Source organism: Sphaeramia orbicularis, chromosome 6, assembly GCF_902148855.1.
Source record: "Sphaeramia orbicularis chromosome 6, fSphaOr1.1, whole genome shotgun sequence".
Taxonomy (NCBI): Eukaryota; Metazoa; Chordata; class Actinopteri; order Kurtiformes; family Apogonidae; genus Sphaeramia; species Sphaeramia orbicularis.
The window spans coordinates 40766003-40783458 of record NC_043962.1 but is presented as its reverse complement, the minus strand read 5'-3'; the positions used below and the strand labels follow the sequence as shown (position 1 = coordinate 40783458).

The following is a 17456-nucleotide window of genomic DNA, read 5'->3' as shown; positions in this document are numbered from 1 at the left end:
TCCCTTCCCAAACAAAGGTATGAATAACCTGAAAAAACTTAAATTTCTTTTTTTTTTTTTTATTTAGTGCTAGACAAATATGACAGGGCTAACAAAAACAAACAGACCAAAAAAAGTTCATAAGACATAGACATTAAGCTAAACGAAGACGGGTGCAAACAGAGGGCTATTTACAAGTGTGTTTGTGTGTGTGCATGTGTGTATATATATGTGTGATTAATTATGGTTATTTTGTGCAAGTTGGGCATATTCAGGTGGAGACCGAACAGGGAATGAAAACAAAACTGACAGTTTAATAAATAAAAGGGTCAAAGGATGTGAGTATACAAAAGTGAGAAATCAGTAAAAGGTTTTAACTCTTTCATGCATGAATTATGAGAACCTTAGTTAAAATTTTTCTTCCCGAATGTTTTTATTCCCCTTTAGGCATTAAAAAACAATGTGATTAAATTTCTTTTTTTTTTTTTTTTTTTTTTTTTTATGAACCTATTTTTCATGAAGTTACAAAAATGTCCACTCAGCTGGACACCGTGCATTTAATTTTTGAAGCAAAGAAACATGTATTTAAAACTCATCATCAGAAAGTGATATACTGTGTGAAATCTATGAAATAATACAATTTTTAATGCAGCTAATCTGATGTTTTCTCACATTTGAACATACTCTAATACTAGTTCTTACTCACTTTATGGAGATATTATAAAAAAAAACACTTTCTGGTTAAGAAAACTTTTAAATTACAGTCTAATTATAGTTCGCAATTGATTTACACTCAAACATGTCACTGCTGATCAGGTTTATCTAGAACATAAAGTTACAGTAATGGTATAAATGTCAGTGTATTATTATGGGATGGTGCATAAGTGTCCACTGTGTTGGCTGATATGGAACTAAAACAACCAAACCCATGAATATACAAGAGAACAGAACAACATAAATGTATTGTTGCTCAGTAAGGTGCATGCTAAACATCAAGGAAAAGCAAACACATATTATTAAGGTTAATTAGGATTACAAATTGTTTAACCCATAAAAACACAAACAGCCACTGGCGGCCAAAAGCATCTACTCCTACTATTACTACTACTACTACTACTACTACTTAATAATTGGTGTAAAATGCAGTTTGTCGTCTTTTCATGGTCATCAAATATGACCCATTTGGACATTCAGAGGCTCTGTAGTTACCATGGAAACACCGTCATCTTCTACAACATTGATTCACTCAGATTCATTCAGTAAAACCCATGGAGTTGGATCAATGACAGTAGATAGACACACTGGGTTTATGTTGACTTATTGATATTATTGCTGAAAAAGTCCCATTTTCTTTACTTTCCTCTGTTTTTCATATTATAATCTTCAACATTAATCTGAGTTTTAATGAACCTGTACATGATCAGTGAATTAAATGTAGGAAAATTCATTATTTACACTGAAAAAATGCAAAATACAGAGGAAAATATTATAATAAATTATTATAAAATAATAAATAAATAATTTTTAAAAAAGGGTAAATAGAGAGAAGAAATCATTTGGGAAGTACCACAAAAGTAGCACTGGGTCTTTATGGGTTAAGAATAGGGGTGTATGAAAATATCGGTTCGGCAGTATATCGCGATATTTCATTTCTCAATACTGTATCAGTATTAAAAAGTACTGTATTGATATTTTTAGATATTCATTCAAATGCAGATATTGTGGAGGTTCATTTTTGTTATTTTGTTTTTCTTTTTTGTTTGTATTTTATTTATCATTATTTAACACTCTTTTATTAAATAATGTTAGTTCCTTTGTTGGGATTGTACAAAAATAATACTGAACTAATAGAATATGAACATTTGAACAGGATCTGAAACTGTAATGTCTGTAAAACGTAATTTAAATTTTAACACAGGAACATATTGTGATATAGCATTAGATCCTGTTCTGATCAAATAAAAATGAGTTTAGTATTTGTGCAGATTTCTGGTGTAATTAAATTCTTCAAGGAAATAATCATTTAAAAAAAAAAAAAAAATTGCCTTTTTAACAGTATTATGAGATATCGTGATATATCGTATTGTGATCCTAGTATTGTGATTTGTATCGTACCGCCAGATTGGTGCCAGTACACACCCCTAGTTAAGAAGTGACAAATGGAAATGTTTGTAGGTGATTTTCAACATGCCAACCAGGACAGGCAGTCTGTAGTTGGGTTTATTTTGCGTCGCTTGTTAAGCCGCTGCCTCAAATAATTACATGGACACGCTCTATTACTTTTTACTTCACCGACTGCATTTTCCAAAATTAATTGCATGTGTTTCTACTTCTTGGTGCACTGTTTAGGACCGCTGGAAAGAACCTACGGTGACTTCTGGAGAATGGTATGGGAACAAAATGTCCTCGTTATTGTCATGACAACCAGGTAATCAATATATATATAAAATCAATGCATACTTTTTCTTTGTTTCTCTTTTTAAATGAAATTCCTGACACATTTAACTCTATAAAACTACATCCTTACTCCTGTGCTGCAGGACAGACGAAGGCAGTCGTAGGAAATGTGGGCAATATTGGCCTCTGGAGGAAGGAGGACAGGAGGTGTATGGTCATATGGCAGTGGTGAACCAAAGGGTGGACCACCACACCCACTACAACCACACCACGCTGGAGCTGCACAACACAGAGGTAGCACCGTGAAACACTGCACAGACAATTAGTAACTCTACACACTGGAAATGTCTGTCATAAAACAACAAGAACAAGGTGTGGTGAATGCAAAATATTTATTATGTCAATTTAACTGTATTTATATAACCTTATTTACCTTTCTAACAACAGACAACTAGGTTTAGATATTTAACAGTTTATACACACTGCAAAAATCCAAATCTTACCAAGTGTATTTTTCTCATTTCTAGTCCAAAATATCTCATCACACTTAAAATAAGACATAATCTGTGGGGGAAAATGTGGAAACGCCCTTGCAGACCATGTTCATATTTTCTGGGATTGTCCAAAAATTAGACCTTACTGGATTGAAATGTTGAAAATGATGAACACAATAATGAGATTTGAGATTAAACATGATTTCTGCACAGTTTATCTTGGAACTCTACCACCCTACAGTCAATTCTAGAGACAAATACCTGATTAATATAATGATGACAGCCTGTAAAAAAGCTATAACAAGAAAATGGCTGAGCGAAGAACCCCCAACAAAGAAGGAATGGATTGGGATAATTAAAGAAATATACAATATGGAAAAACTAACTTTCTCCTTGAACCACAATTTGGACAAATTTACAAATTATTGGCTAAAATGGACATCTATCCCAGAAGATGTGACGCCCCAGATTTTTTTTTTTTGCTTAATTCAAGGTTTTTTTAATTCAATTCAAGATTTTTTTTGCTTAATTCAATTTATTTTTTTTTTTATTTAATTAAAGATTTTTTTGCTTAACTTAAGCAACAAAAAAATCTGCCAATGAAACAAGTGAAAATTATCTTGGTAAGATTTCTTGAAATAAGATTGTCAAGAGCTATTGTCTAAAAATAAGTTCTTATATCTCACTGAAAAGTTTCTCTTTAGGTGATTATGTCTTATTTTAAGTTTGATGTGATATTTGGACTAGAAATGAGAAAAATATACCAGATTTTTGCAGTGTATCTCCATGAAGTGAGTAATGACTAGTATTAGAGTATGTTAAAATGGGAGAAAACATCAGATTAGCATCATTAAAAATGTTTTATTACATGGTTTTCACACAATATATCAGTAAATACATGTTTCACTGTGGATATTTTTGCATCTCCATGAAAAATAAGTTCATAAGAAAATTTTCAATCACATTATTTTTTTCACACCTAAAGAGGAATAAAAACACTCAGGAAAAACATCTTAATTAAGGTTCACATAATTCATGCGTGAAAGGGTTAATAGCTCAAAAAATCCAGTTGGTCCCTGTTAGATTTTGTTGTGGCTACTTTGATGTTCTTATTAATTACCTCTTCAGATCAACTCATCTGGTTTCTGGTTAGGTCACAGATGATTCATTTCTGGTTGCATCTATTTTTTTTATTTTTTTTATTTTTTTCAGGAGTAAGATTTGGCAATATCAACAAACTGGTGAATTTATCAGCTTTTTTCTGTCCCAAACTATTGCTATTGTGTTTACCTTTAACAGTCAGCAAGGCAAGGCAAGTTTATTTGTATAGCACATTTCAGCAACAAGGCAATTCAAGGTAGACATTGAAATACAACAACAGGGAAAAAGAAACACATTTAAAACATTATAAAAGAAACATGTAAGAGGTGATTAAAAACAGCAAGTAAGAAAACAACACAAAATCAAAAAAAATAAATAAAAATAAAAACACACACACATATTAAAGTAAGAGTTGCAGTGCAGAGTTTCAAAAGAGAATATAAAATTTAAAAAGTCAAAAGCCTTTTAGTCAAAGGCAGCAGTGAACAGGTGAGTCTTTAACCTTGACTTAAAAGAACTCAGACTCTCAGCAGACCTGATATTTTCTGGTAGTTTGTTCCAGATATATGGAGCATAGGAACTGAACGCTGATTCTCCAGCAGAAGTGGTGCCAGGCACAACAAACCTCACATGCATTGTAGCGTAGTTTGGCATCGATCCAGCTGATGCCATCATGTCTATACATGTAGTGATGTCATCATATCAATTACCTCTATGTATGTGCCAAGTTTGAAGCAAATTGAAACAAAACTGATGTTTTTATAGACATTAAAATTTTGCCCATTATAAGAAAATGGGAGAAGAAAAAGATTTTAAAAATTCATAAAAAATTTTAATTTTGACCTACTTTTCCCAAAATGTAACCGCATCTATTCTGGGTCACTGGCAATTTATAAACCCAATTTGGTATGAATTCAACCAAGAGTTTTGCTGCTAGAGTGTTAACAAAGAAACAAACCAAACCAAAAACAATACCCCTTGTCTCCCCTTTAGTGGGCGGAGTTATAATAGTTACAAGAATTAAAAAACAGAATCATAGACCCAACGCCAGGCAGATCATACAAACTTTACTCTAATCTCTTGTCATGTTGAACAGTATTAGCATGTTCTAGCGCCCTTAGATAAATAAAGATCATTAAAAAAAAAAAAAGCAATAATGACTAACCAATCTATATTATTGGCATCCTGCACAGCTCATGGGACCTTCATGCCCTATCTACCAGTCCTGCTGTGTATAGATTACTACTACAGTAATTCCAGTCAGTATTTTTGCACATCCTGCTGTAGTCTGGGCTCCTTTTTGGCCTGAAGCATTCCAGCAGACAGCCAAGAAATGAGTATCCAAGAGACGATATGGAAAAGAATCACACTATTACACCTAAACTGATATGGTCTGCACCTGTGGCTGTAAAAAGTCTATGATAAACATAATGTGCTGCATACTTTTAATAGCCCTCGGCCAAATATAATATAAGATTCTGTTAAAAGTTACTGCCCTATAATTTATTTTAGATTGTCTTTGTGTAAATTCGGTGCGGAAATCTCAATGCATTCTTCAGATAATGCGATTACGTCGTTAAAAGGACATGCCGCCATTTGACCTTGAAAAAGTAAGTCAAGGTCACCTATTTTCAGTAAGCTTCAGCTCCATGCCAAGATGCATCCACAGTATAAATGTGTTACAGTTCTGTTCAATGCATTCTTCAGATAATGTTGTTAAATGGACAGACGGACGGATGGACAGACGGATAACAAAACGATTACAATACCCCTTCGGCCCAAAGTTGGCTGAGGGGTAAACATGTAATTTAAGCCTGAACTACAGTCTTCAGTGACACTATATCATAAATATATTAAATAGCCAGTACACCTACACTGATCAAATGTATTATTATACACTGATTTTGACTCATACTATGAAAATACTTTTGATGATCACAGTTCGACAGGGTGCTTGGGCAGGTCTTGAAAGTCTTAAAAAGTGTGGAATTTTAAAATGCTGTTTTCCTTCAATAAGAGTAAAGTCTGAAATTTTGTGTGAAAGTCTTAATAAAGTATGGAAGAAAAGTTTCTCTCATAGTCAAATTTTAGAGTATGCACAAAGGCACACAATCTTGTAAGATAAGAAATACATGAGAAAAATATTAAAAAAAACTGACATGATTTCTCTAACCAGTCAGTAATGCAGTGGTTCCCAACCTTTTTTGGCTCGTGACCCCATTTTAACATCACACATTTCTGGCAACCCCAGACTTTCACAACAGAGACATTTTTTTGCTGAAATCAATTACATTTTCCTTGATCAGGATATGTACAGTCAGTCCAGCTTGTATTTACAAGGCTGACAATTAAAACTGAACAAACAAGAACTCAAAATGTGAATTATGAAAGAGCTGCAGCATCTGAACCGTTAGGGGTCTGAGCCTATTTTGGCTGATTTTGAGTTCTTTTGATTTTTTCTTTATATACTATATAAAGAAATGTTTACTCTACCCATGTTTAGTATCTTCTTTTTCAGCACAACTTCATCTATCTCATCTGCCTATTATTTTTTCACTTTAACCTACTATATCAACACAAAAGGCCAAAAAACACACAAAAAATATAAAATCCGATTTGAAAAATGTATATAATTTATTGCATAAACGACACAAAGATGCTTAACAAACCTTTTCAAAGACCTTAAAAGTGAATATTGGTTCCAAATATTAAGTATATAAAATCAAAATTGTAATAAATTAAAAATATACTCAAATATTTGACCTAAAAGCATATCTTTATAGGCATTTTCGCCCGTTTTCTTAATCAATTACTAGAAATTTCAGGCGACCCCATCTGAATTCCAGCCGACCCCATGTGGGGTCCCGACCCCAAAGTTGAAAAACACTGCAGTACTGGGATGATTCTAGTGAAACTTGTTTGTGATATTCATCTGTTCTGAAAATGTTTCTGTCAGTAAAACATACAGTAATTTACTGTGAATTATACATTCATTCATTTATACGTTTATTAAAATGAACTTTTCTACTACACACAACAGGTACCATCTCAACCAGAAAAGTAGACACACAAGTATAAAAGTACATAAAGTCAAGGTCTTGGTGAAAAAAATAGCAGTTTTACAAAAGTCTGGAATTTTTATTTGGATAAAGAGCAAATGTCCTGATTTGTAGATGTCAAATATATGGCACCTTTGTAATTTCTCTGTATTTTGTGTCCATTCAGACATGTGAACAGAGACAAGTGAGTCATTTCCAGTACCTCAGCTGGCCAGACTACGGCGTTCCCACCTCAGCAGTGACACTGATTGATTTCCTGGGAGCTGTGAAGAGGCAGCAGAGGAAAATGGTGAAGGCTTTGGGACCTCAGTGGACAGGCCACCCCCTGGGACCCCCGATGGTGGTCCACTGCAGTGCAGGGATTGGAAGAACAGGTGAGATCCAGAGAGAGTGTTTCCCCAAAAGATGGACGACTGGGAGTTTTCTGATCAGAGCTTTAAGAAAATATTCCTAAAGTTTCTCATAAATACAATAACAAATTTTAAGTTAATATTAGTATGCATAGACTTAATTTTTTTTCCTTTCCATCATTTGCAGGATTTTTTGCTTTTTTATACGTTTAATTTTTTCAGCCATACTTGTCCTTTAGTCCTTTGGTGTAATATAATCAGCATCACATGATACATTGAGGTTATAAAACTGAGCAAGGCTTTTATATTAACCCTGATGAAAACTCTGTGTACAGGGTGGGGAAGCAAAATTTACAATATTTTGAGGCAGGGATTGAAAGACAGTGTATGACCAATTAGTTTATTGAAAGTCATGAGAATTTATTTGCCACAAGAAAATTTACATAACAGAAAATGTTTTTATTCTATGTGTCCTCCTTCTTTCTCAATAACTGCCTTCACACGCTTCCTGAAACTTGCGCAAGTGTTCCTCAAATATTCGGGTGACAACTTCTCCCATTCTTCTTTAATAGTATCTTCCAGACTTTCTCGTAATAGTTTTGCTCATAGTCATTCTCTTCTTTCCATTATAAACAGTCTTTATGGACACTCCAACTATTTTTGAAATCTCCTTTGGTGTGACGAGTGCATTCAGCAAATCACACACTCTTTGATGTTTGCTTTCCTGATTACTCATATGGGCAAAAGTTTGTGTAAAGGTATGGATAATAGTGTTAGGTATGATTATGACATCAATATATGTTTGGTTTCAAAATAATTGACGTAGTGCCTGCTGAGAAAAAACAACGAAATGTTCATTGTAAATTTTGCTTCCCCACCCTGTACTCGTAACATGCTGCTAATGCCGGTGTCCCAGTAGGTAATAACATATTTACATTTTTGTTTCAGTCGCAGAGGTTTTTTCTGGCTGTTCTTTTTTTGCATTGCTTATTTTCTAACATTTACTATTGGTTATTTGCCGAGGATTATTCAATTTCCCGTTCTTTAAAATACTCCTTGATTAGCCCCTGATTCTGTTTATACTTATCTACAATGGATATTTTTGACCCCCAAATGACATCTACAAACAATATGTGCACTACAGTCTTCAACAAATTTGTGTCCAACTTACTAAATTACTAACAACTTAAGACGTAACTAATATACAACTTCGTGTTGATCCTGGCATCATGTGCGTCACAATAAATGTCCATGAGAAACACAACAGTGGAACCAATGTTTAGCGGCAGCTTCAATTCAGGAAAATGGTAATCAAATCATTTTTTTAATTGAGTCAGTTATTCAGTTAATTGTTTCAGCTCTACTCACCTTTAACAGTTCAGTTTTTTCACTCATATGTTGCCACAGCCTTTACACCAGTGTTTTTCAACCTTGGGGTCGGGACCCCATGTAGGGTCACCTGGAATTCAAATGGGGTCGCCTGAAATTTCTAGTAATTGATAGAAAATAAAAATAAAAACTTGCCAATAAAAAATAGATGGTGAGTTGAGAGAGACAATCACAATCCATAAAAGACATGACAAACTGTGAGTCTGAAACTGAAGCACTGTGGTTCTGTTTATCTTTCAAATGTTCATTGTGGTCAGTTTCAGATGCTGCAGCTCTTTCATAATTCATAGTTTGAGTTCTTGTTCATTCAGTATTAATTGTCAGCCTTGTAAATCCAAGCTGGACTGACTGTACATATCTTGACCAAGGTAAATAAATCTGCCTCCGTCCATAATAATATACATTATATAGCCTAAATGTCATCTAAAATTAACATTTATTTGCAACATAGTATAGCAAACTATTACATGATCAAAAACAAATTAATTTTAGCCAAAAAAATGTCTCTGTTTTGAATGTCTGGGGTCGCCAGAAATATGTGATGTTAAAATGGGGTCACGAGCCAAAAAAGGTTGGGAACCACTGCTTTACACTCTAGAAGCCCTCTGGTGTGGACCATGGGACCTAACTGTGGATGGTCAATGGAGAGACAAATGACTTTTTAATCCTATTTGAACTGTGTCACCATTTACACATTTGATGGTTGTCAATTTAAGAGATAATGGTCCAAGAAAGATGCCCCTCATGATTAGTAAAGAAACGTCTAGCTTTGTGTTAAAAAGGTCAATGGACTGCATCTGTCATCACATGTCGTGCACGTCACCAACACCCAAACAACCGCTGCCTTAGGATATTTTACCTCAGTCTTCAAGAGCGAGTTGAAAAAGTATGAAGAGATGAAAGTCACTTCAAATCACACCTGTCTGGTGGTGTTAAAGCTGCAGTGATATCCTCAGTGACTTTGAACAGAACATGGATAGAGATAGTTCCAGTGACGTCACTTCTGCAACTCAGACTGTGACTTTCTTCACTTCTAAAATTATCTTTTAAACTGACAAACACATATATATATAAATTATGCATAATTCATAGGGGATCAGAAAACAACTTGTCTCTCACCACTGAGTGAAATACATATTTTTTTTCTGGAATAAGGTCTCATGATGTGCAATCGGAAAGTGGTGGGACTTCGAGTGAGTGTGTGAAATGACTAAAAAAAGCGTATGTGAATGGTTTGTGCAGATGCTTTGTGTTATTGTAAAAAAAACTATATAGAAAAAAAGTGTTAACAAGGCAAAGGAAGCAGAATTAATTGAATTATTACTTTGTAGAAAGGGGGTGGGAGTCTATAAGTTATACTTGTTCCCACTCCTTTTCGAGCACTGAAAAATTTTGTTGACCATGTTTTATGGTTCTTTGTTATCTGATGATTCTATGCGCTCAAAATAAAACTAAATTAACTAACTTTTACTTTTTAACTATCCCATAAAGACCCACACATCTACCGAAGACCAAAACCATCTACTCATTTCTAATGTTAAATACGTGTTGATCCACTAATTCTATCAGTACATGTAAATAATTGGTGAAAATGCAGTTTATCATCTTTTCATGGTCACCAGATATGACCCATTTGGACGTTCAGAGTTACTGTGGAAACACCGCCATCTTCTACAACATTGATTCACCAATAAAACCCATGGAGTTGAATCAATGACAGTGGATGGAGATGCTTATTTATATGTTGAGTTATTGATATCTTTGCTGAAAAAGTCGCTTTTTCTTCATTTTTCTCTGTTTCTGATATAATAACCCTCAACTTTAATCTAAGCTTTTTATGAACATCTACTTGATTGTTTAATTAAATATGAGAAAATACCTTATTTTCACAGAAAAAATGCAAAATTCAGAGGATAATATTACAATAAATGGTGATAAATCACTTAAGAAAGGTTAGATAAAGAGAAACATTCAAAAAATTCATGGGAAGGAATGCTTCTCGGACCAAAAAAAAAAAAAAAAAGAGAGAGTTTGTTCGAGGTGCTCTTTGGAAAAGGGGATTCAAAAAGTAGATATCAACTGAAAAAAAAAAAATCCAAGGCACTCTCTTTAAACATTAAAATGCCTTTACTGACACGGCACGGTCATATCTAGACCCAAAAACACTTCAATGTGTAGACTTCCTGATGAAGGCTTGAAGCCGAAATGCGTTGTTTTTGGTGTCTAGATATGACCGTGCCGTGTCAATAAAGGCATTTTAATGATTAAAGAGAGTGCCTTGGTTTTTTTTTTTCAGTTGATATCTAAAGAGAAACATTCATTTGGGAACTGTCACAAGAGTAGCACTGGGTCTTTATGGGTTAAGCTCAAATAATATATAAATAACAATTCTAATAATATGTTTCTTAGTGATCTCTGTGTTGCGTTCACAGGCACCTTCTGTGCCCTGGACATCTGTCTGTCTCAGCTTCAGGATGTGGGTTCACTAAACGTCTGTCAGACAGTTCTGCGCATGAGAACCCAGCGAGCCTTCAGCATCCAGACCCCGGACCAGTACTACTTCTGCTACAATGCCATTTTGGAACACGCCCAAAGGCAGGGCCTGCTCCCAGCCAATCAGTGAGCTTCAGACTACCCGAACCCATTCCTGAGCCCTGAGGTTTCTGCAGTGAATCCATTGACCCCGAGACATGTTGTGTGACCAAGTAGTGAACCCAGGAGAGTCACTTTTCTCACAGATGTTGTCTTTGTCATTGAAATTACAGCCGATCTTCACTGGCAAGCCAAAACCAAGGCAAGACGCTGAGAAGAAAGGCTTGAGTCTCAAAGTTGTGATGTTTCAGTGTGATAACATTCTGGCTGCCAACAATGTGATGCTTTATTTTTGCTGAACATATCTCATCAAATACTGTTTGAGGTAGAGTGAAGAAACTGCGCAGGTGTCGTGCAGTCGTGTAGTTTGTGTTCAGGCACATTGGGTGACGTGATTGAGATAATGTTCATTAACCTTTTTTTTTTTTTTTTTTATTATTATTATTTATTTGCCACTTTAAACTGATGGTTTAGTGATCTGAAAAAACGTTCACACCAAAATAAAATAGAATAAAAAAATATCAATATCCTCCTCTTAACCAGTGTCAGTTAAAACCCCTCTTAAAGTGGAAAACTGAGACATCTATTCCACTGTTAAACTCTTTCCTAATAACTGCTGTAGTGTTTTCTGTCCAAACGTCTGCCGCTTTGGCCTGACTAGTTTCCATATACAAACATACTATATTGCATGCATGAAGTAAGCACAAAATCAACATCAACAGATAAAGAGCTAAGCTGGAACTGTGAGGGCTAACTTGTTGCGAGTCATTGTTTAATAGTGTCAACTGAAACGGGAAGGGAGTCTTTCATTTTTGGGGTGAAATAGGCCTAGGAATTTTTAAAAAATGAGCGCACAATTTCAACTCCCAACGAGGAGCCTGATGGCCACGTTTATTCAACAGCAGCGCGGTTGTTTTTTCCACCTCTTTTGTCCAGTAAGTAGTTCATTGCTGTGCGTTTTGTGAAGAAAGATGGTACGTGTCTGTTTTGCTTTGTCTCCAGAGTGCCATACTGAACGCAAAGAGGTGAAGCTGCCGTCGTAGACAAAGATGTCCACTTATCCCGCGGTCGCTTGATGCATTTTTCTCTGCCTTAGTATCACTGAGTAGCAACAAGGAGGGATAAAGCACATCCAGATTCATCAGGCTCTAAAGTCGTTTGTGATTACTCATTAACTCGTGTCCTTGTGAATTTACTGTCTCATTCGTTTTAGTTTTTTTTTTTTTTTTTTCTAAACGTAAAAACCCAGGCCTACCCTCTTTAATATAGAGATTTCCTGGCTTGCAGTACAGACATTGATTGCCTCTATGTCCATTTTTATTTACTAGCAGTGCCATCATGCTGTAGTAATTGTCAGAATGTATTGCTTAGCCTCACACACACACACACACACACACATATACATACACACATATTTAGAGCTGCAGTGACTATGCCATTGAAGCATACGTCTGTAAGTCATCAGTTAAGACCTCATGAGTAGTGCAATACTTTTTTTATGTTTTTTTTTTTTTTTTTTTTTTTTTTTTTTTTTACACAAATCATGTCTTTGCACTTTTAAAAGTAACTATTCCCTCTGTGCTCTGAGATTACATCAGTAGAGTGCAATGACAAAACTTAATCCGTAGTTTGACATGTGATGCTGGGATAACTTGATTGTTAAATTTAGTCATGCATATATATATATGAAACATTTAGTGACGTTTTGAGACTTACTGTAAATGTCTGCATAGAGCTTTATTGGGACAAGTCAAGAGGATTTTACAGGGAAACCAGAAATTAGCGATATAAGATCATAAAAGGTTACGTAAGCATGTGCCTACACCCTATAAAGTCCTTTTTTTGGCACTTGAGAGTCAGAAATATTGTCTATATTTTCAGTAATATTGTGTTAACTTTACGTTCTACAGACTGTGGTTGTATTCAATGCTTTCATCTGGTCCCAGTATCTTGCCATTATTACAGAGTACATGTACAAAACCAAGTGTCTGTGTGTGTCATACTTTCATTATGTTGTTGCCGGGTGGGAAAAAAAAAAGCAAATCTTTTCTTTACTACAGAATTCATATTGAATTTGCTTGTAGTGAAGCATTTTTTAAGTCTGCCATCGTCATGCACTCTGATTTTAGATATTATGTTTTCCTTTCAATGATGGACGCAAAATGTGCCCTATTTTATTTTTCTATGGTATTCAACAACAGTTTCTTAAAATTACGCAGGATATACAGTTATCTACATTAATTTTATATTTGTTCTGTTATAACCTATTACGTTATCATTCATTCATGACTATTGAATCAAGCTATACTGTATTAAATACAAACTATGTCAACGTGTGTATTTGTTGTTTTTTCTTCATTCGGAATCTGCCAACAACTGGAAAGAAGAGAAAAAATATCATAACGGCTAAAATTTGCTTAAAGGTCTTATTTATGTCTTTGTGCATAAGAAATCAATATAAGTGAATCTCCAAAGGAATTTTGTGTTGGTAAATGCAAGTTATGCAAATTTACAGGATTTCAGTTCTGTTGCAACATGTTGATGGTCATATGAACTATGTTTTCAGGTCCAAAATGTCCAATTTCATCACAATTAATGCTATATTTTCATGTCACAAATGGCCAGGTTATATTTGAACTGAATTTACCTGAAAAACAAATATTCTATTCTTTTAGATTCCCCAATTTTTCTTACCAGATTCTATCCTACATATCATATATTTTATTTTTACAGGTTGCAATATGGAGTATGGTGCTGAGCCATCCTGCTTATGTTACGCCAATACATGCATTAAGAATGTCACGTCACTTTTTAAATCAACAGTTTTCTAATAATAAGCATTTTTATAAAGAAACAACAATTCTATATTGTTATTTACTCTTTAGTATGATGATAAACTATACAATAAATAATTCTGATCCTAGTTTTTGCACAGGGATCATTAGTGTAAACGGTGACATGGCTGCCGAGCATCAGTATGATGGGATCTGTAACAACCATGTCACATCCGTCCACTGCCACATTTTGTGTTTTTGTGTCAGCTGTTACTGTTTTAGATCCACAATACTAACATTTATGAATAAGAGGATGATTAGCAATAGTAAGTATATAAGTTTATTACTAATAAAGTACTAGTACTGACCAGAGCATCATGGGTAATGTCACGTCCGTCCACCAGCAAAAGTTTTCACATACACGTGCTATTCAAAATCCAATATTTCTGAAAATATAGCTTCCACTGTCAAATAATACCAGTAGTCTGTGCACAAATGTATTAGCATTATTTCAACACAGTTCTATGCATTTCTTATAACTTTTTTTTATTTTTTTTTGGTCAAAAATGGCCACTCATTTGACCCCGTAAGTAAATTTTAGCTGCAAAATATTTTTGATAGTAGAATAGGTAGCTCCAGTAATGTACATTATGTATATGTAGAGTGGTTTGAATATTAAATTTTTTATAGCTCCATTAATTATTAGATGAATATGAATAGTACATTTTGGGGGATGCAGGGGTTTCATTTCACTCAATATTCAAAACATGTACCTCATTAAAAACATTAAAAAGGTAGGACTTCTGCCTATACGTTCCTCCTATATGCAACACATCAGGAGCAGGTCTTTATCTTCAATACTGATTTCTTTTTTTTTCTTCCAAAACATGAACTGAATGAGCTCACATACTACAATCAACCTTTTGTGTTAGCTGTAATTTTCTACCCAGAGGCTTTAACAAGGTCTCATTCCATGACAGATGTGATCAGTGCTTTAATCAGTTCTGGTATTCAGTCATTCTCCATATTCCAAAAATCATCTAACAGACAGACACTTTTGAACATGAGCAGAAAACTTACTAAAACACATGAGCTACTTTTACAATGAAGTACCTTTCATATGCGACATAGATTGTGGTTTGATGTGTTCTTTATCATCTGTATTATACTCATAAGTGTAGCTTAACATTTGTGCCCTGGAAAGACAAAAAATGTATGTTTTGGGACTCGACCTGGACAGTCCCTGTCTTTATATGAATAAAGACAGCCTGATCACAATCAAGGGTACCAGAAAGGGTGCACATACAGATAAAAAATAATAATGCTCTATCAAAAAATCAGACAGGCCATTTTATTTGTCTGATATTTCTCTTTTAAAGTCCAAAATATTTTTGTATTATGGTGTCTACTAAAAATTTCGCAGGCTTGTACCCCTGTCAAATCAGAAATTATTGGGTGTACGGACACTACAGCCTAATAGCCTCCATATTTAATGCCTACAAAGATATACAAATGTTTCAGCACTCAGGATAATCATGTATTGTTTATTGCATAGATGTCGGGTCCAAAGCATGCATGTTGAAAAATTCCATATATTGACCAAAACAATAAAATTAGACCCACATATTTTGAATATGGTGTACGGACTCTACAAGACTGGAATGGAAATCTGGCTTACCACATGGTCGCATCTGTGTTAGATCTGTAACTAAGTCTTCCTGGTACAGGAGGAAATAAACATTTGTGAACAAGTTATAATAATATATCTATAAGGCATATACGCCATATTATTGATCGAAGTATATTGGTGTACGGACACTACATGAATTTTGGTGAACAACGCGCCATTGAAAACATGCAGTTCGACGTAAACATCTGTTGGCCACATTGTTACCAAATTTTCTGCAGCCAGGGAGCATACCAAAATCTGTCTAGTTGTGCATATTTAGTCATAATAATACTTAAATAACAGGTTCCCATTCTATTGTTACAATTAAAGGGCTGTAAAAGAAGGGTTTTCACAACAAAATGGTTGATTGTCTTAATACTGAAAATAAGAATTGATAATCAAACAGCTGTTCAATAAAAATGATCAGTAAATGAAAAGCAATATGATGTGTGTATTTTGTAATAAAAAAGACACAGGAGTTGAGTAGTAATTATTTATTGTGTTACAAAACATTATGTACAATAATTTTGCTCTCTTATAACAATAAAATCGTGCATGTTTTCATGCTCATTGGGTCGCCATTTTATCAGTTTTTATCCAATTTTCTTCAAATTTGGAGGATTGCAAGATCTAGTAATAAGATGGCCAAAGAAACATTTTGGGAATTGTTTTGGGGGTATATTTTTTGCAATACTGATTAATAACTGATGCAACTAGAAGCACTCGGAGAGCGCAGACCTCCGCCAAGGCTGATCAGTGGCCCCCCCCACGCCAAGGAGGTTATGTTTTTGCCAGGGTTTGTTTGTCTGTCTGTCTGTCTGTTTGTCTGTCCATTAGTGTGCAACATAACTCAAAAAGTTATGGACAGATTTTGATGAAATTTTCTGGTCTGCCCCCCCCACCCCCGTGGGCCCCCCCCACCCCCGATCACCACCAAAATTTAATCATTTCTTCCTTATCCCATTTCCAACAAACCCTGAAAATTTCATCCAAATCTGTCCATAACTTTTTGAGTTACGTTGCACACTAACGGACAGACAAACAGACAAACAAACAAACCCTGGCAAAAACATAACCTCCTTGGCGGAGGTAACTAGAAGCACTCGGAGAGCGCAGACCTCCGCCAAGGCTGATCAGTGGGCCCCCCTGTGGGCCCCCCCCACCCCTGATCACCACCAAAATTTAATCATTTCTTCCTTATCCCATTTCCAACAAACCCTGAAAATTTCATCCAAATCTGTCCATAATTTTTTGAGTTATGTTGCACACTAACAGACAGACAAACAAACAAACACTGGCAAAAACATAACCTCCTTGGCGGAGGTAAATATACTAGTGCACCTTGATTGTGATCAGGCCAAGACCATACAGTGTTGCAGAAAAGGCACAAATTGGAGCATACATTTTGATGCCAGTTGAACTAAGTTCTTTAACCCAAATAGAAGCAGTGAGTAGGTTCTCATTCCTTAAACAACCGTCAGTTTACCAGGGAGCATAAAGATGATGCTTCAGTTGAATAAGGTCATGTGGTTTGATGAGTCCAGATTGACCCTGTTCCAGAGTGATTACCCATCATGCCTAGTGCCTACAGTAAAAACCTGTGGGGGCAGTGTTATGATGTGGGATTAGTTCAGTTGGTCAGGTCTATAAAC

The 17456-nt window shown here is 35.0% G+C and overlaps 1 protein-coding gene across 1 annotated transcript in view; it reads left to right on the top strand.

Moving 5' to 3' along the window:
• The window catches only part of ptpn9a (protein tyrosine phosphatase non-receptor type 9a), a 75963-nt gene extending 62266 nt beyond the window's left edge, over window positions 1-13697 (top strand). Inside the window, exons 10-13 of the mRNA XM_030137089.1 lie at window positions 2329-2407; window positions 2520-2670; window positions 7197-7404; window positions 11202-13697. Coding sequence (XP_029992949.1) covers window positions 2329-2407; window positions 2520-2670; window positions 7197-7404; window positions 11202-11392 — 629 coding nt within the window. The 3' untranslated portion in view covers window positions 11393-13697. The remainder of the gene's footprint in view (window positions 1-2328; window positions 2408-2519; window positions 2671-7196; window positions 7405-11201) is intronic.
• The last annotated feature ends 3759 nt before the right edge of the window (window positions 13698-17456 follow it).